General features: G+C 43.2%; 1 protein-coding gene across 2 annotated transcripts in view; it reads right to left on the bottom strand.

The window, feature by feature from the left end:
• Window positions 1-16,248, bottom strand: part of BICC1 (BicC family RNA binding protein 1) — a 92,765-nt gene extending 76,517 nt beyond the window's left edge. Inside the window, exon 1 of one of the 2 annotated variants that reach the window (XM_058841617.1) lies at window positions 15,848-16,248. In XM_058841617.1, coding sequence (XP_058697600.1) covers window positions 15,848-16,049 — 202 coding nt within the window. In that variant the 5' untranslated portion in view covers window positions 16,050-16,248. Of the gene's footprint in view, window positions 1-14,999; window positions 15,107-15,847 lie in introns of those variants that run through there. The other variant, XM_058841618.1, reaches the window with a different exon arrangement.
• Window positions 16,249-16,477: the final 229 nt, after the last annotated feature.

Genomic DNA, 16,477 nt, shown 5'->3' on the forward strand with positions numbered 1-16,477 from the left:
CCAGTAGATTGTTCCGTAAGGACAAGCAAGTTAGTTTATAAATTACTCTTGTGAAGGAAAGGATATTGTAAACAGCCAGAAGTTACAGTCAAAGAAGCTCACTAGACTCTGAAAGTCTCAGCCTATCTCAACCATAAAATTATAGAAAAAAACCAACCCAAACCATCTAGAATTAAACATCTAGAATTCATTAGAGGTGAAAGTCTGGAGGGTGTGCTCCATTTCTGGAGTTCATAAGCCATTATTATTAAGACTGCCAAAAAAAGCAACATTTCCTGTTTGCATTTTTTTCTTCTGTTTTGATTTTGGTTGAATTTGGGTATTCTGTTACAGCTCAACTGTATTTCACCATAAAATACTTTCCGGCTTTTTAAGTTGCTACCCTGAAATCATGAGACTGCTTGGCTACCACAAATCCACAACCTTGGCAAAACTGATTTGCAGAAATTGATACAAATCTTTTCTGTAACTTAATGAAAAATAATCACCAAATTTAAGGTGTCAGAAGAAAAACTTTGTTTTAGAAAAGAAAAGCAAATAAAATCTGTTGCCTAAGCTGTCACAGTGAAATGTTAACCAGCTCTCACTGCGTCTACACTGAGCCCACTTGACCACAGAGGTTTCTCCAGAAAAGGAAACTATTACTACTCCATTGATGAAGAAATAGCACCAGGGAACTGAGACAGCTCGAGCACCAGTCCCCAAGGTGTTCAGTCTACTTCAATCTCTATACTGCAGTAATTAACCAGCTCCTGCCAGAAACATCCCAAACCAGTCTGTATTTGAGCAAAAGGAGCCAACCTAGGATCCACCTGCAGCAGTAACCACAACTTACAGAAGAACAAACAAGTCTCAGTAGAGCACATGAAAAAAATTTTAATTAAAAGTTATTTAACTTACCAGAAAAGGTGCTTTTCTCCTAAACAGCCTCTTCATCTCTGCCTCTGTCCTTAAAAATGTTGAGATACCCTCCCTTTAAATTCAATAAGGTTTAACTCATGGACTACCTCAAAAGAGAAATTGACTTTGTATTTCTGAACTAAAAGAAACATAGCCCAAGAGCAGAATGTTTGAGAAGATTACATCACTTGGGAATCACAAGTGATGACAAAGATAATTATATTTTATAATTAGAGAACCATGTTTTCCCTTGTGCTGATGTTAAACCCTTTTACAGGATATAAAATTACTCAGACATTGTTAAGAGCACATTCTTACTCCTTTGATTATTAAAATGGTAGAAGAAAGTTTAAATTACAACAAAATGCTAAATACTGAGAACTTTCAAGTGTTTCAGAATGAAAAGCTCCGTCTAAGTTTACCATTACCTTCACGCTACCAGGTAAAATTGATCTACTTTACAAATACAGGTATTCCCCCAATTATTTTTTAATCATTTGCAAGTAATTAAGATGAGTAAAACAGAACAACACCAATCCCTTACAAAGTGACAACTCAGCTGTATGCAAAACTACACTCCTAAAGTCTTTAATGTTATTCAGAAGACTGCAAAAATTCTTTTATGGTTGTGGCTCTTCTCTTTAGAAAAAGTGTAAATCCATTCTGACACCTGACTAGCAGCTCCACACCATGGTCCTCCAGCTCACATCTCTAATACTGAAGTCAACATGCACTGCAGCATCTGACTTTGCTTTATTGCAGCAAACAAAACGCACCCAAATGTCCCAACCATCTTGGAACTGCCTCCATTCCAGTGAAGCAGGCCTGATGACCCTCAATAGCTGTTTTCAGACACACGTGACACAGAAAGAACCCATCCTAGGTAGGTACATAGCAAAGCACCTACACCAAAGCTTACATGTGTAATGTCTGCCAAAGATCTATAGTCAATCTGAAAGGGTATCTAGGAGAGAATGGAAAAAGGCTGTGCTCATCCAGCCCCTGCAGGCTCCCAGCTCTCCCTGTCTGCCTCTCACTCACGTGAAGCACAGCAGCCCAGAGCCTGGGTACCAGGTGCAGAAATGCCAAACACACTCCAAGGGATCTCAATCCATCACGTTGCTGAGAGGGGGCAGAACAGAGCTGGTGAATGGTTCCTCCTCCTCTCCTCCCATAAGACACTACAAATAGAAGGAGAGCACAAGAAAGGCTGAACAGAAACTGAGCAGCTCTTCTCCTGACAGCGTGCCTGGCTGCTGTGCAACGTATGGGGAGATCCTTCCTGTGCACATCCAAAGCTACTGGACTTTAATAATCTTCTTAGTCACGTCTCCCTTCGCCTCTTGGGTCCTGAGATTTCCTACTTTGAAATTTCCTATCCGTCTGAAAAACTTGGCTTTGACACCCTCCACTAACCCTCTGGTCTGGCTAACCTGCAGGGGCAGTTGTGTAACTCTTTCCTTTAACTCAGCCACTCGCTGCACCCACGCCTCGCTCGGTCCTGGAGCGGCCAGACCCAAGCCACTGCTCCACTTGGAGGATGAACATTCCTTTAACTCGTGCAACGCAGAAAGCAGGAGCAGGGAAGGGAGAGACACTAAAAGCAGCCTCAGGCAGCACAGAGCTGGAGCACAAAGCTGACAGCACTTAATTTTTTAACACGTTATTAAAACCAGTCTCAAACTCTCTGCTGGCTATTCAAGCCTGGAGGGAAAGCAGTGCCAACAGAAGCTCTGCAGCGATACAGGAAAGTCACCCAATGAAAAGATTCCTCCAAAGATGCAACTGATCTCCTCTAAGGAAAAAAGTATATTACCATTTTACATTTTAGTTGATTAGTATTATATTCTCAAGTCAAAACAGCACTAACCCTTGGCGCTCTGCACAAGCACAAGAAACATACTTCCACCTATAAACCAATTTAAAAAACTTCAGTCAGATAAAATTTATCAGTCGTCTAAGTTTCCATCTTTCAGGTGATAAATACCTAAAACAATACTTAAAATCCAGCAGAATAATCTTCTAGCACTCACTTCCCCCACTTTAACAAGAACACAGAATATAAAGTTTTGTAAATGTTTAAATATATACAGAACTTTGCAATACCCCACTCTTTTTTTTTTTTTTTCCATAGCTTGAATGATTCCGCATGTCTCAAGCACTGGAATGATATTTTTATTTCTGCCAAGTCTCTGAACAATCTAAAGATGTCACTGAAGACCACTTAAAGTAAAAAACCTGAGTGCTGCTAAGCAACCCAGAAAACATCATTACATGTTCAATTGTTTAGTGCATTGAAAAATTTCACACATATTGAGAATTCATGTATTCTGCATTCTAATGATGGTAATGTCTTCCACACAGAGGAAGAAAAGAAAATTCTGCAGAATATGTTTGCATTTAAAAAAGGAATTGCTTATAAAGAACTAAAGATTTGATCAATTTTTTTCACTGGTTCTGCACGTGGAACAGGTTAGAAACAGATTCTCTCTTATCCACTGTTTTATACATACTCCGAAAGCAAGTTTACTAAGGAAAAACATCACTTGTGTTTGTTTAATTAAACAACTGAAGACATACCAGGATTCTTTTCCACTATATAAAACAGTATTTTAAAAATGTATTCCACCTCCAGACTCTTTAAATCAATGCTAATTTAACTGCTCTAGCTGCATATGAACAAAGGCCATCTAATGTACTTTATTATTTCACCACTCTAGCACTTCTCACCCATGGATGTGCTTACACATCCAGAAAAAGGGAGACCAAGTCTCATATTCCTTCGATGAACCAAAGGATTTCCATATCCCAGCAAGGGTGACATGCAAATGTATCCTTCATTTCAATTACACATAAATACATACGTGTGTTTTCCTATTCAAATGTAAGTACTACACACACAGAGAAATGGTTTTAAACACAGGTAATTTTAACCCCTTTCTGTTCAGCACATGGCTCATCTTTCACTCATCATGGCTCTCTACCACAGTGTAATGTTCTGCACAAGAACTCCTTTACAACAATGCTCCTGGTTTAATTACATTGCACCCCAGTTTACACACCCTCAAGGAACACAATCTCACCACCTCTCTCAATCTCATGGGGAATATCTTCAGACATCAATGTAACTAAACATAAAAAGTGTTTTACAGCATCTCTTATAACGGACTTAATATTTATTTTGGAATTATGGATTTCATTTTTTCCATCTCTCAAGATGCTTGGTCTTAAGTTACCAATTTTGTATATTCCACTGCCATAAATTTATTGCAGGCACAGACTGAACAGAACAGAGCCAATCAAAATAGACATAATCAAAGCCCTCCATTCACACAAAGTGACTGGCAATAATGTAAAAGGCACACTTAAAGGTTAAGCCACTAATTCAGAGTGGTAACACAGATTCCCCAAACCAAAGTTTGATCAAAATGTGTAAAAGATATCATCACCTGTATGTTGAATTTAAAAATGTTTTATACACAAAAAAAAAGGAAGAGGTGAAAATCTATTTAAGACTTTGGAATACGTGGTAACCTCACCATGGAACCTTAGACTAGCAAAATAATCAAAAAATTTAAAGCTTTATATAGCAAGGTAGAACAAAAGACAACAGCAGAAGCTGATACCCAGGAAGTTCCATCTGAACATGAGGAAGAGATTCCTTACTGTGCAGTGACTGAGCACTGGGACAGACTGCCCAGAGAGGGTGTGGAGTCTCCCTCACTGGAGATATTCCAGACCCAGCTGGACACAGTTCTGTGCTCCAGGATTAACAGGGAGGCAGGACCAGATGAGACCCCCTGTGGTCCTTTCCTGACCCACTCTGTGACTGTGTGAGGTAAGAACAGCACAGATACATGTAAGTGTTCCAGAAAACAAAAGCAGCGCTGCAAAACAACAGGATAAATCATTGTTACCAATTTCTCCCTCCAGTTATCTTTTAGCATTGCTTCTTTCAGACCAGATTTACTTGGCTTAATACCAATTTTCAAATATGTTGTACTAGAGACCATTTAGCTCAGCTTGATTATAAAAATGTTGCAAGTTCTCCTCACAAGAAAATCTAGCATAATTCCTTTCCAAGAACCAAGTTTAAACAGATGAAGCTCATGATCTGAGCTGTTCCACAAGGAGCAGAATGGTATTTTGGGTTTGTTCTGCTTGTCATCTCATCACTAGGATGGACAATCATTCAAGCTTTTACACATACTTTGTGCCAAATAAGTGAGAAAACACATTATCTCAATCTTTTTAAGTACATAATTTGAACACACAGATATATTTCACTTGAATAATCTGGAAAGAGGCTTCGTTTTTTTCTTTCCTTGGCACTCTTACTTATAGTCTATTGCTTTCAATATTTTATATTTTAGCAGCCAGAGCAAAATCCTGTGCCATTGTAACTCCTACAAATGGAAGTTATTTTTGCAACTTAAAAAGCTGTAGAGAAGGACTGAAAGATGTAAAAAAACTATCAACCCAAAGCTTCTTAACATGTTGGGCAGGCACACAGGAAAACAAACCAACCAGAAAAACTTTTCTGTGAGATGGGGGAAAAGAAGTAGCTATAAAATCCCGGTACAATAAACATTCCATAGCATCTACATACTACAAGCCTGACAATAACCACATAAGCACAATGATTGCTGCTTATTTTTCCTTGAAAGCCATTCTTACAGACCTCATATTACATAGTTTTAGGGGAAAATGGAATGAAGATTTTGCAAAGCCTCCCAGGCCTGGCCTGCAGAGGAGTTTAGTAAATGAAAATGGATGGCTCATGCCTCACTTGCATCGACACATGTTCCCAACAGGGAAAAAGCCAGAAGAGGAATGGGGACTCACTATTTTCATACATTAATATTCAAGAAAAATCTTCTCCACACAAATTTATCAAGTTTTGGAGTATTTTTCACAAATTTTATTGCAACCTTTACATGCCAGGCAAGCCCTGGAATTGCATCAGAATGGGGAATGCAGCTGCCTTGTGGCTGGCACCAGCTACACTGACCAGCTTCCTACCTTTTGGAAGAGGCTCAGCAGTCAAATCAGACAGGGAAAGCCATCTTCACAGCCCTTAAAGGAATGGGCCAAAATTTAATCCTTAAAGTTCTAGGTCATATCAACTGGGCAATTAAAAAAAAAAAACAACAAAAAACAAAACTAAGCAATAAAAAAGGAGCTTTACTCCACAGTATTTATAAACTGTTGATCTGAAGATGCCAAATTCAAGACACAGCTGCTGGCAGCTGGCCATTTGGGAGGTAGTCAGAATGACTGGAAATCTCATGCCTTTTAAATGTATCATCTATTATTGTCTTTTTCTCACCACAAGTGATACACTTATAAAGATATTTTTTTAAAACCTTCCACCCTTGAAGGGAAAGAAACCTAAAGAACAAGTTACCTCCTGTTTGTTCTCACTCATGTGAGCAAGGAAGACACTTCCAGGAAGGATAAATTGAGCAACGTGTCCTTCTGTGGTTTACACAACAGAATCCAAGCAATAGAGATAACAGGACTGCGCTCCAATCCCAGCTGCACTCCCAAATCCTGTTTTCACAGCTTGCTCACATACCATCAGCAAGAACACAAAGCTTAGGAGGATGTAGTGTAATCCAGAGCACAGAGTCCCTGAACCACACCACTGGAACCAGCAAGGCCACTGCAGCCCACGGCCAGCTCCCACTGCTCGGCCACTGAGCATCCACTTAGTTTATCCCACCCCTGGGACCAAACCCTGATAAAGCCCCAGCAAAACCTCCAGCAGGTGGGAGGCACAGAGCTAACCACAGCTGCATCCTTGTAGGACTATCATTTCAAAAGCTATCTATGGATGCTAACTATGAGCAAAGGCAGAGAGCACAGTGCTTGTGGAAAAGCAGGCGGCATAACTTTCTCAGGCTCCCCTGAGAAAGTGGCTTGGGAAATCCTAAGGAGGAATTAAAACAATGCTCAGAGACAGAAGACAGCCTTGCAGGTGCTGTTTGTCAGTTTCTTGTTTTCTTGCAAGAGAAGGTCGAGGGGTGGTGTACCCCACTGACCAATGATGGTGATGTGTTAGTTTACTAACCAAAAAGAGTTTTTCCTTTCTGTACTTTCACTTATCGGTCTATAAAAGAAGATCTGAGGTAATAAACCTTAAAGCAAGAACTCTCCTGTTCAACTCACAAGAGAGTCTGTACCATTCTTCTCACCATTCCCAACAGAGGGACAGCTATCTGAAGGCAGCAAAGCAGCAGCACTCACACTGCCACATGCTCTAGTTGTGCTCCTGTAGGCCAGAGCACCCCAACACCACCACCTGCAGCCAAACACAGCCCCCTGCAGCCAAACACAGCCCCCTGCAGCCAAACACAGCCCCCTGCAGCCAAACACAGCCCCCTGCACCCCTCGTGTGCATGACAATGAAGACCTGCTCTGGCAGCAGCTGCCTGACCCAGCCATCACCTTGCCTTCCTGGGGATTGCAGGGATCTTCCTGGGGGCCACAGCACAACCAAATCCTACCAGGACTGCTAAAGATGGGGTATACAGACCAGTTTTCCCAGCAGATGTTTCTCAGTGCCCTGAGGAAGGCAAATTGACCCCTTAATCAATCACAATTTTATCAACTCTAAAGAACGCTTCAGGCTGCAAAGTGCTATTTTTGATTCTGGTATCTGATCAAGAATTTACCTAAAAATGTATTTTCAGTTATCTCACTAATAAACATTAATCAACACTGTGCTTTTAATATTACAGTCCAATCTCAGATTTAGTATTTTAACTCAACAGTTGAAATTGTAGTTAAGAATCCTTTGATTCCTTTGCTGTCCAAAAGAGACAGCAGTGACCTCACTTCAGCACTATACAGTGCAAAACCTGGAAAGTCTCCAGATTTTATGGATTATTTCCTTTTCAGAAAAAAAGGAAAAGTCATCAAATGACATTTTTTCTGATTGTCCTATCATAAGGCACCACTGAGAAGACTTTGGGTCCATCTGCTTATATCCTCTGACACACACAATTCATACGGTGTTCCCTGTGCCTTCTCAAGATTAAAGCTAAACAATCCCAGATGTCTCAGCCTCTCCTCCTATCTCAGTTTTCCAGTCCCTCAGTAGTGTTGTGGCCTTTTGCTGGATTTGTTCCAGAATGCTCATGTCTCTCTGCCACTGGGGAAACCAGGGCTGGACCCAGCTCTCCTGATGTGTCTCACCAGGGCTGCCCAGCATTTTGGGCCCAAGCCTGTGAGAGTTTTCTCCCATGGTACATCACTTCATGTTCCCCTTTCCTGAACTTCATTAAATTCCTTTGGTCCATTTCTTCAGCTTGCCAGGATCCCTCCGTATGGCTGCCCTCCGTCTTCACATTCATGATTAATTTTTCCTTGCGAGCAAGGCAAAAGCCCAGCAAACCAGTTCCTGCTGTCACTTCCCTGTCTGGAAGCTGTCAGGAAAGCATTCCAGAAATCTCCTACATGTCCTGCCAGGCTGTTGCCCTAGCAGAGAACAGAGGGGTTGAACTCCTTCATGGGGATGGACAGCAAACAGGAGCCTCCCTGCAGTTGCTTGAAGGCCTCATCTGCTGCTTCTTCCCGATCAGATGGTCTGTAAAGCCACCCAGCACTCCTGACCCTGCATTCTCAAGTGGCTGGTGGTGTACTCCAAGACAGAGCTCCTGCAATCCTGCCACTCCCCCACATAAAAGGCAACACCTCCTCCTCAGCATCCCTCTCTGTGCACCCTAAAGACCCTGTCACTGAAAGAGTCCAGTCCCCAGAGCTGGCCCATCACACCTCTCCAGCCTCAGGGAGATGGCAACCCTGCAGTTCCACCTGTTTGCTACCCATGCATTACCATCAGGCACTTCAGGGATGTACTCACGCACACGGGTTTCCCTGGAACAGTTCTGCAGGCACCTGCCTATGCTGTGCCTTCCCAATTTCTATGTCCTGGTGCCTATTACTTCAGGAGAGCAGCACAGCAGAACAGCTAGGACAGAACAGTGCTGCTACATGCCCAGCAACTGCTCCACGAAATCTGGCTTGCAGCAGAAAATTAAATGAAGTTATGCCACCAGGAAAGTGACTTACTCAGACACTCAGTGTTCAGTTAGGTATTTGTTTTCAATCCCCTATCCATCACACCCATCTTTTTCTGCAGAGACATCAAGAGTTTTTCCATGCAATATTCAAAACCCACTTTCACACATGAGAGAACTCGTTGATTACTGAGATTCCTTAGACTGTATTATCTAGTGAGATAACACTCTCACTCAGGAGTGTTCCTTCAAAACATCAATAAAACTTTAACATGAAACTATTTATTCCAGAAAAGAGGATATCACTGCAGACATCTTTACATAAATCAGCTATTAAAGTCACCAAAACATGAAGAGTTCCTTTGCTTCATGCAATACACTCACACTGGTCTGAGCCAGAGACAAGAAACAAAAACAAATAGCGAACAAAAGCTGAAGCTATGTTCAAAGAATGGTTTGAATTGCTTAAGTCAAAATTATTTTAGAAACTATCACCAATTAACAGGTAGTTTCTTAAAGAAGAAACCCTTAAATCAAGTGCTTGTTCCTTCAGATAGCTTATTAGGTGTGTGTATTTTCTGTAGTTGAACTCCAACTCATGTCATACTAGTTTTTAAGCTCAAAGTTCATGAAAGTCACCAGTCTTCACAGCAAAGGTCACTACTGTAAAAATGTTTTTTAAAAAGCTATTAGAACTTCCACACAGAGGTTTGAAATTAAAGAAAACTAGCATGTTTCATTGTTTGAGAGGCATAAAGCCAAGAGCCTGAAATGAGTACTCAAAATAGGACATATTTTCCAGTGGAGGTAAAGATTACAATATAACCAACAGGAATGTGCAAGCCAGCAATACTTAACTCAGCAGCTCATGCCAAACCATGATAGTCCGTTGTACTTCTTGAACACTGAAACTTGAGAAAGTGGTATTATTACAATTGTTAATAGAGGAATGCAAGAACTACAAGTCACACAAATTCATTTCATTTATTTATTTTTTTGTAGAAATAGACTATTCAGCACTTTGGGGATTTGAAAACCTGACAAAGAACTTTTTTCCTACTACATATAAGTTAAAAACCAAATGTAAATGCTATTAGGAAGGTTCCAATTTCCCCACAACTATGTCCTCATATATGTTATGCTGACCCATTACAAGGAAAAAAATACAATAAAAACCACCAAAAGAAATCTCACAATTTAGAAGAAAAGCCCCATATTTTCTTCCTCTAGGAAAAGCAACTGTGGTTAGGACCTACTAAAATAAAGACTAAAATATTTCAGTATGAATCTGGTCATAGACAAGACATAGTTCACAACCCTTGGAGCTCCAAAAGGGACATGGGAACTGTAAACAGGGGTATAAATCAACAGCACTCTGAGTATTTTTAACTTCAGCTGCAAGCAAGGTACACTAATTATTTGAAGGAAGACAGTATTATTATACAGATTTCTGCCACCATCACAAACACACAAAAAAAATCCAGAGGAATATCAATGATTCCTGCATAGCCATTTAAACATAAAACCCCAAAATAAATTTAACACAGAACTTGTCCTCCCTGCATAGACTCCATCACAGAAGCATTACAATTGCCTGTTAAGCAGCCAACTTGCTCAAAATTTGTACCTTCAGGGTCCATCCTCTAATAAAACCATTGTTTGTAGCACTCATCAGAAGCCCGGGTTTCTTAGAATATCTGTCTTCTTTAGCACATTCCAATTAAAGCACTTTTCTTCCCCCTCCCACTCCATTTCCCACAAACTTTGCCTGTCACATGTATTGATTTATCATCTGCTGTAGGTGAAACAAACTAGTGCAGAGATAGGAAAAGTACTGAAGTACAGTTATGCATTAAGTAGGGAAAATATACTTGCTTAAACACAGGTTTCACCTGATGGATCAGCAAACAAAAGCTGGTTATCATCCAGGCATCAGAGAGAGGCATTGCATAAGTACATCAAGATCTGACAATAGTGGTGACCTTTAGGCAAAGGAATTAACAATTGATTTACAGTAAGTTTCGCCTGGATTAAACAGCGTAAAAAAAGTTATCTAAGTCACCTCCCCCTAAGAAAAACAGGGCTTGTTTTGGCAGAACATCACTAGCTGAGCATTTTTCTAGCTCCTGGTGACAGGCTAAGAGCACCAAAACAGAGGGAGTAGGATGTGGGAGAGCGCACCCAATGCTGCAATGGCAGGACAGAGCTACACAAAGGCACCTCAGTGAGCTGCCTGCACTGACTGCTCATACTCAATTTGTTACAGCACTCGTGTCCTTACTGCCTGCAAAGCAAGCAGTGATCCACTATTATTTTCAGAAATCAAGTCTACTCTACATAAACTCATATTGACATGATTCTTATAATTCTGGCCTACTCCAGCTGACCTGTGACATAACCAAGCCCACTGCTATTTTCCAAGGTGCCCACCTGGTTGCAACACAACCTGTTCTGTAAGACGAGCTCGAGAGCAAATTGGATGCTTGTGCTGCTGAATGCTCTTCAGAGTTTCCTGGGCATGTAGGTATGTGCTTTTCTTCATGTAAACACATGTTTATTGTTTATCAATAAATAGTCAGGCAAATGCTGAATTACCTCATAAGGGAAAAAAATCCCAATAAAACAAATAAAAACACAGAACAAAAAAACACCAGCCATAAAGTTTTAGATCCCTAATTAAAATTACCTTGGGGAGTCCTCAAAATGAAAGATGATGCATAAAAGAATACAAAACAGAAGAAGAAGAACAGAATTTTAACAAGCATAGTTTTGTTCTTTAATGAAAGAGCCATATATAATATGGACCCACACACCATTGGTAGATTTAGACTCTTATTAAAAACAGCATGGATTTGTTTTTTTAGCAAACTCCTATCATGTGATAGTGCATTATAAAGTCAAACTATTTAACTGTGAGTGCTTAAACCACATATCACATAAAAAAAACCCCTACATCTGCTAAAGAACATGACAAAGAAAAAGGGTTATTTGAAATGCAAGATTGGCATAACATTTTGTAACCAAGAATGAGACACACCACACAAGCAAAAAAGGTGTTCCTTTCTTTGGTTTGGGTTTTTTTTAATGTTGATGGCCAACTTGTCTAAGCCTACTGATTGCTGCAACATCAGCTGATAGATTATACTTTTTGGACAGCTTTCCTAAGTTTACTGTCCTGCATCTTTACAATAATACTCAGCTCCTATGGTAACAGGCATGAAAACACACACTAAGTAAATAATCCCACAATATGAAGTCACCTAAGCATTTACCAGAATTTGTGTAGAGCAGCTGCAATTAATTGAGCTACTAGGAAATACCACCTTCTGTCACTGCCGAAAAGAACAGCTGATCTGTTTTACTCATGTTAGCCTCCTAGAAAAAAAAATTAATTCTAGAAGTATCTGTTCACCAACAAATTGATGAAAACATGAGGCATAAGAGAGCTTACACCCCACTGTAAAGACTATGATTTGTTTATTGGGCCATGATTCCAATCATCTATGTGCAACTAATAAAACAGTCATACAAAGAAGATGGACACAAGAGAGGAACAGTTATTATTTGCAAGGGGTTTACCACAGCGATTGCAATTTCTCATATTCCAAACAGAACCATTCAAGAAGTATCAATACAATTATTTTAAAGCTGGGGGAGATAAAAAAAGGTAGCAGAAGCATCATCAAATCAATTAAAATTTTCTGACACCTCAAATGTCAGATTTGATTTCTGCTTCAGATATAACTGAAGTTAGCAAACCACCTGCAACTCCTCTTTTTTGAAAGAGAGCTACTGAGTTCTTGCTACAGCACTTACTGCAGTTACTCTGTATCTCACAGGAAGGTGTCCCAGTCCCCTGATGAGCCCCAGAGTTTGCTATTCCCAGGTGAGCCTTGCTGGGAGCATCCCCGGCCCTCAGGAAACTGCCCACAAACTATCAACTGTGGGAAAGATTAAAATAACCACAGCAGCTATGCAAAAAGTAACAGAAGCACTGAGCTGAACATGGAGCTGCTGCATATTCTGTCTCCCAAACAGTTTTTCTTACATTTCACAATTAGTGCAGTAAACAGCAGATGTTGATGAGCAAAAAAACAAAACAACCCACCAAGGCACCCCCAAGCAAGAATGTGAACATCTCATATAAGTTCCTTCAACAGATGCTCTTTCAAACTTGGCTTTAAAGGTAACTGAACTAAAGATGATACAGTCTCACTCTTCCATAATATAAAAAAGGTGTGGTGATCACTAGAAGATAGTCTAACTATTTTAATAATTTAAACACTAACTTTACCAAATGTAAACAAGCTATCTAGTAGCTGGTAAAAGCAGAAGAGGAGCCTTTAAGCATCTAATATGAACAAAAAAACTGTATTTACACCACCCTAAATTAAAAAAAAAAACAACAAAAAACCAAAAAAAACCATAAAAAATTGGTTAACTTTTGGAAATAAGAAATCCACTCATCATCATTTGGATTGAAGAGATGCTTCTCTTCCATGATGCAATTTCTGCATATTTTAAGAACTTCCAGTGAAGGATCTGGTATTAGAAACCATAGGGAACATAACCTTACAAATTATCTGACTAATGTTTGTTCCTGAAGATGGTTCACACTGCTTCCTTTCCATTGTCCCTTTCCTACTAGGGCAAGTCAAAGCTTCTATTCCCAAAAGACAGGGACAATCAAAAGGTGGGGAGTGCAGAGGAAGCTAAAACATAAAATCAAGTTTGGCTTGTAATCAGCAGCATAACTGACTATGAATTTCTGGGTACCAGTTACAGATTTGGCTCACAATGCTTTCCCTGACAGAGGTGCTTGAGGTTCTTGTAAGACAAGAGATGAGACAAATACTTGTAAAGCACAGAGAGGAAACTGAAAGGACACTGACAGAAAGTGACAATGTTTAACAAACAGATCGTTTTTCTCACAGAAAGAACTAATACGTTTCTTTCTTGTCTCCTAATAAGCAGTTTTTCATTAACAGTAAGCCAGACAGTTCAGATTTTCACATAAAGCCACTTATTTCCACATCCAATATAAACTTTCCACCACAACGAGGACAATTATCCCATACAAACCCTCCTCAAACCATCATCTGAAGAACATGTATTCTAGACAGGGCAGACAGCAACCTCACAAAAAGCAGACAGTACTCTGCTTGCATTTACTCACTATGTTCTATCATTCACATACTTTTTACTACTTTATTCTTCTTATAAAAATAAGAAATAAAATTTTAAAAAGGAGCTAAGAAAAATCTTACACTTTGACACTGGCCACTGCTGGGTCACACAACCTATACGGTATTTGTTTTCTTCTTGGGAGCTTTGTTTACCCCTTCATGCTCGCTACCTCAGGCAGTAGAAGAAAGGACTATGTGAGGGATGAGATAATGGAAATTTGTTTGGCTATTAGAGGAAAAAGTTAAGGCAACCTTCATGTTCTTACAGAACTCTAACTTTTGACCCTTCTCTACATTTTCTTACACAGAAATACCCATGTGGTTTTGGTTTTCAGACACTTTCAATGAGCACATCTTTATAAATAGTTGTTGCTGGTCTGTTTCTCCAAATTCCTTTCTCTTTACTGCATTACATAATTAGATTTCTCTACTAGCACTAAAGCATTAACTGATTAAAGATTAACTCACCCCCAGGAGAGAGCATCTCAATTAAAAAAATTCCAATCATTGTAGTCACCAAGTCAAAGCGCAGCTCTTCGGTGACCAGCCCAACTCACCAGCTCCTGTTCCCCTGCTTGCTCCCACGGGCTCCCTTCCACCTGCAAGGAGGAAGGCAGGTGCCCTGACAGGGGATGCTCACGAGGGAGCACCTAAAGTTTCCAGTAAGTGACTGAAATGCCTTCCTCGTGACACGCCAGGTGAAACATTTGTCAAGGGTTTGTTTGTTCTGAAAATGTACACAAATATGTGAGTTACCACGTTAGTGTAACATTAAATGTTTACAAAACAGTAGTTCCAAAGGAAAAAGCGCCCTCTTGAAACCGCCACCATCTTTTATTGTTGACCGAGACACACCTCGAGATTTGACACTGTAAGGCCTAAAACTCACCTCGGTTCTCACGGGCTCCTCAGACCAGACAGCCGGGAACACCCCGGGGGAATTACCCCGCTCAGCAGCATCCTCAACTGGTTCAAACTTACTCATGTGCTCTTTAGCAACAAAACCAGCAATTACTACTCCTGTTTTGTCAAGAGCTGCCTACGTAACTCCCACTGAGAGCAGATAATTCAAAACATACTAGGATAAAATATGTAGCCTCAAGGAAAGAAAAGAACTTCAAAATCCTCGAGAAAGCGGAGCCAAGGGCCGAGCCGGTCCCACGGCAGCGGCGGCCGCTGTCAGCTCTGCGGAGCCGTCCCCGCTCCTGCGGCCGGGACGCCCGGCTCCAGCGGCTCCCTTCCCGCTATTCCTCGAAAGCCGGGAGCCCGCACCGCCCCGCCCGAGCGAGATGGCATGTTTCCGCAGATGGAATTCGGAGGGACGGGGACCTCCGAGCCGCAGCCCCGCGGCGCCGGACGAGCCTCGGCGGGGCCGGGCACCGGCACCACCCGCGACGCCGGGGCCGGCCCCGAGCGGCGTCTGGCCACCCGGGCTACGGGGCCGGGGCGCTCGGCTCCGCTCCGGGGCACAGGGAGCCGCTTCCCCCGGCAGGGCGAGAGCAGCCCCGGCCCGAGAGGCCACGACAGCGTCCGGAGCCGGGACCGGCCCACGGGGCTCCCGCCGACCCAGGCCCGCGTCCAGCGCTCGGGGAAGGGGCTGACAGGACGGGGCTCCCGTTCCGGCGAGGAAAGGGGAGCCGGGACAAGGCACGGCGGGGGCCGGGGCCCCCTCTCGCCCCTCCCGGCCGCCGCCACCGCCCCGCGCCCCCCGGGCACCGCCGCCGCTCCCGCCCTCACCTTGGAGCATGGCCTCCAGTTTCTTCCTGTCCACCCGGAATCGCTCCTCGCCCCACTCGGGGCTGTGCAGGGGCCGCGGCGGCGCGGCCGAGTCCTCCTCGGAGCCGGGCGCGGGCGAGTCGGCGCTGCGCTCGCTGTTGGAGCCCGGGTCGGAGAGCGGCTGGGGCAGGTACCCGCTCAGCGGGTCGCACTGCGCCGCCATGGCGCTGCCCGGCGGCCGCCGCCTCGGGCCCCACTCGGCCGCCTCCCCGCGGGACGCTATCTGCCCCCACAGCCGCCCGGCCGGCGCATCCCAGCCGCCGCCGCACCGAGCCCCGGCGCCGCCCGCCTCTGCCCGCGGCTCCCCGCCGAGTGAGCGCGGCCCCGGCCCGGCGGCGTCCGCGGCTCGGCGGCGCCCCCAGCCCGCCCGCAGCCCGCACAGCATCCCCACCTCCATTGGGCCGCCGCCCGCCGGGGAGGGGCCGGGGATATCCCCGGCGGGAGGGGGCAGCGCCGCGGCCCCGGAGGAGGGCGGGGAGGCACGGAGGGAGGGCAGGGGAGGAGAGGGGAGATGCCGCCGCCCCCAGCGGCACCGCCCCCGCCTCGGGGCGCTGGGCCGGGGTCTCTGCTGGCTGAGGTCCCCTGCCAGCC

This window comes from Poecile atricapillus, chromosome 6, assembly GCF_030490865.1.
Source record: "Poecile atricapillus isolate bPoeAtr1 chromosome 6, bPoeAtr1.hap1, whole genome shotgun sequence".
NCBI classification, from domain to species: domain Eukaryota; kingdom Metazoa; phylum Chordata; class Aves; order Passeriformes; family Paridae; genus Poecile; species Poecile atricapillus.